This window comes from Branchiostoma belcheri, unplaced genomic scaffold (genome assembly GCF_001625305.1).
Source record: "Branchiostoma belcheri isolate BF01 breed outbred unplaced genomic scaffold, Haploidv18h27 scaffold292, whole genome shotgun sequence".
NCBI classification, from domain to species: Eukaryota; Metazoa; Chordata; class Leptocardii; order Amphioxiformes; family Branchiostomatidae; genus Branchiostoma; species Branchiostoma belcheri.
Window position 1 is genome coordinate 85,210 of NW_017803901.1, and position 3,772 is coordinate 88,981.

Below are 3,772 nucleotides of genomic sequence, written 5' to 3' on the forward strand. Positions count from 1 at the left end.
CGGTGGTTAGGAGTGCCGCCAAGCTTTACCGCGATAGGGCTGTATACAAAGGCAGGGCAGATGCAGCTCCCGCTGTCGTCAGTAGAGGAGGAGTACAAAGTAGCCAAATGCAGAACTGTCATGCTGTATAGGGACTCTCACGACCAGAAAGTTAGAGATGCCGGAGTCACAACCAGAGCAGGTCGGAGGTTCAAAGCTGACTCACTGGTAGACCAAGCAGAGGGTATGCTGGTGTTGCGAGACATCATCGGAAATTACCAACATCGGAAGACAGGGCTTAGGTTCCACCCACTTCCAGCAGTGGGGAAAGGCAAACAGAGAGGAGAGAAGGTCTCTAGTTCAGGAGGAAGTTAGGAAGCTAGAGGAAGAAAAGCGGATAGCGAAGGCAACCCAGATGGCAACACAGGGTGCGTGGACTAAGTGGAACCTTCCCAGCAAGAAAATCTCATGGGCAGATCTGTGGAATCTGGAACCTTACCGCATTTCCTTCATGCTAAGATCAGTTTACGACACCTTACCTTCACCATCCAACCTATACAGATGGGGACTAAGAGAAGACCCAGCATGTAAACTCTGTGGGGAGAGAGGCACCATGGCCCATATACTGTCTTCATGCAATACGGCTCTTGCCCAGGGTCGGTATCGCTGGCGCCACGACAAGGTGTTGACCGTGTTAGCAAGCTCCCTAGAAGAAGCCAGGAAGAGAAAGAGACAGGGAGGCACGAAGCCGGGGTCAACAATCGCCTTTGTAAGAGAGGGGGAGAGGAGAACGATCACAGGCAGATCTAGAGAAGTAGGCAACATTCTGGAGAAGGCGAAGACATGGGAGCTCAGAGTCGACTTGGGGAGGAAGTTGCAGTTCCCCAAAGTAGTTCAGACAAATCTACGACCAGACGCAGTGCTGTGGGCAGAAGCTGAGAAGAAGATAGTCCTCATCGAGTTAACTGTCCCCTGGGAAGAAAGGTGTGAAGAGGCGTACGAGAGGAAGAAGAACAAGTATCAGGAGCTCATAGATGAGTGTAGAAGTAAAGGATGGCAGGCGTGGCTGTTTCCTGTAGAAGTGGGCTGCAGGGGCTTTCCGGCCCAGTCAGTATGGAAGCTGTTCACCGCAATAGGTGTGAAAGGGAAGGAGAGAAAGGTCGCAGTTCGCAAGCTGGGTGAGGCGGCAGAGAGGTCATCCTGCTGGTTATGGAGTAGAAGAGAAGAAAGTTGCTGGAAGCCTGGCGGAGAGGATGTGCAGTGAGTTGGCCGCCACTGCTGGACCCAACAACTCGAGGGCGTCACGGTTGAGGGTCGAAACGCCCAAGGAAGGTTGCACCGTCTGATGACATCCATCTCCACAAGCAACACAGCACTACTCCACTACATAGGTGAGTGGAGTAGATTAAGGCAGCACCCTTGCTGTATTCACCAACTATGGTTGAAAACTTTTTTTTTTTTGGAAACGGCCGAAAATTCATGCGCGCGCGGATGTCATCCATATAATCAAATCAACATGGCCTAACCAGGCTAGGCTTCGGGAGGCGTCTGGAAAGAGTAGAAATCGGGGTCGGTCGGCTGGAGAGAACAGTTTGTCGCCCTTGGCATGCTATCTCTCTATTTGGCCGATTTCTACTCTTTCCACCCAGGCCGTGGGGTTTGATGGCCGCGCAGTTAACGAGTAGAAGTAGCCTTCCCGCGGCCGAATTCTACCCGTAGAAAGGGCCTGGTGGAGGCTACCTTGACTCGTCGTTATTTTGAAAGATAGGGCACTAACTTCACAGTTGCAACAGAAAACACGGAATAAAAGGAGACTATGTAACATTTGACAATTACACCTTTTTCTACCGAACGGCGACTGTCGAGCGAGACGGATCTGTAATTCTGTAATGTTAAAAATAACAAAAGATGGCCTCAAAATTCGTTCTTTTTCAATGGCGTTCGGACAAGTCGGACATTACCCTAGAAGCCATTGTGACACGAAACCGGCCAAGCCCCGTGGGGTAACAAGTCTAGAGATCTTTAGTCGCTCTAAGATCGCCGCCTCGGTGAAAAGGCAAATTAGCAAACCGAAAATACTCACATTGGGGAATAGTTCTGCTAATTTCGCCTGCCTGCACGGTAGTACGCGGTGGGATGGTGACGGTGTTTTCGTTGAAGACCTCATGAGGGCAAGGAGCATTTCTATGGCGTCCTCCGCGTCACGACAAGACGCCCTGATGTCCTGGAGGACAGACAATCCCAGGGTCACTTCAGCTTCGGGGACAATTTCCCTCATTTTCTCAATGTCCTCATCGATATCCGATTGGCGTGAACAGCCTGGGGTTGGTTCCTGTGGTTCTTTCACCTGTTTCTTCGCCTGACTTGAATTGGCCGTGAGTGATGGTACAGCTGGTGAACTACTGTAGCTATCCCACATGGTGGTGGTAGTGTACGAGTATTTTCTCCCCTTTCCCTCTCCACTGCTCCGGTCTCTCTGTTCTTGGTACTCAGTAATGGCCTTTCTCAGATGAAGGGCTGGATGTGTGTTTGGCCGTTCCGCCGAATACTGCTCCATGCTCCTATTTAGGGCGGAATAGAGTTCCTTGTTTCGAATGCCCCTTGCTTCGAGCTTCCTGTTCAGCTCCGCGGACTTAGTTCTGTCAGACGTGCTGTCTTCCTCTCCCTTCTTGATGAGGTTGGCGACTCCGATTACCTCCTCCGCTCGGAGACCTTGAGAACTGCTCGTCGCCCCTCTCACCTGTATGTCCTGGTCGTGTGCATGTTGGTGGCGATATACTTCCACCTGCAAACAACGCGAGCACTTACACTGCTGCCAGGGGCAGGCTTTTTTGTGGCCTTTTAGCGGGACGATCTGACCGTGGCCACGGCACTTCTTGCACGTGTACTCGGCACGTTGTTCCATGCTGGAGTGACTAGTGGACTGCGTGAGGTCCTGAGACGGCACAACCGTACCGTGACTGTGTTTATTACACCCCAACCCACACATCTTCACACATGTATGGTAAGAACACGATACAGGGTGGTATATGAGTTCAGCGGTATGTTCAACCATGGTGATAGCAAAAGTCAGGAAATGTGAAAACACGTGTGGGTAAAAAAATAAGTTCCTTGAGCAACAGAACAAAAAGAAATCAAACAAAACAAAACAAAAAACAAAATAAACAAAACAAGGGCCCGCATGGTCCGAAACGGAAGAGGAAAATAAAATGACCGCTAATCCTGTACCCTACATTTGACACGTTCTCTTGAGAACAATTCGTTTTCTTGTGAAAACACAGCAGTGTGCGAACTTCATGGGAGGTAGGAAAAGGGTTGCTGTAATATATTTATTGATGGTTGTTTTCGTGACTGACGAAACACATCCCTCACATTTGGTTTCTGCAGTAAAATAAATATGGCAGAAACTAATGCCGTTCATGCAACAACATTGTATCTTGCTGTAGAGAAACTTTCTTCTCCTACATCTGGACTCGTAAAAGTCTCAGAAACAGACGAAGGTATCGAATTAGTGCAAGGATCCCAGAGGATTCAAGGGCGCTTTCCAGAGGCAACAAGACACCTTCTTGGCATCTTTCGGAAATTCAGTAGTCACTTAAACTGTCAAGTGGCAAACTGCGTATGTCCGGAGCCAGAAAATCATACGTTCCTGGTAATAGATGTGTATTCTGCACCTGAGCAAGTTAGCCATGTCCGTTGTTTGGTTGACAGTGCTCTACAGTCGAATAGGAACGCTTATCGGCAGATACCCAAGCTGATGTCCTTACAAGACAGTGGTAGACAGGTAAGAGAC

At 49.5% G+C, this 3,772-nt stretch overlaps 1 protein-coding gene across 1 annotated transcript in view; it reads right to left on the reverse strand.

Moving 5' to 3' along the window:
• The window catches only part of LOC109473193 (doublesex- and mab-3-related transcription factor A2-like), a 7,359-nt gene extending 4,475 nt beyond the window's left edge, over window positions 1–2,884 (reverse strand). The window contains exon 1 of the mRNA XM_019773074.1: window positions 2,063–2,884. Coding sequence (XP_019628633.1) covers window positions 2,063–2,884 — 822 coding nt within the window. The remainder of the gene's footprint in view (window positions 1–2,062) is intronic.
• Between the last annotated feature and the right edge of the window lie 888 nt (window positions 2,885–3,772).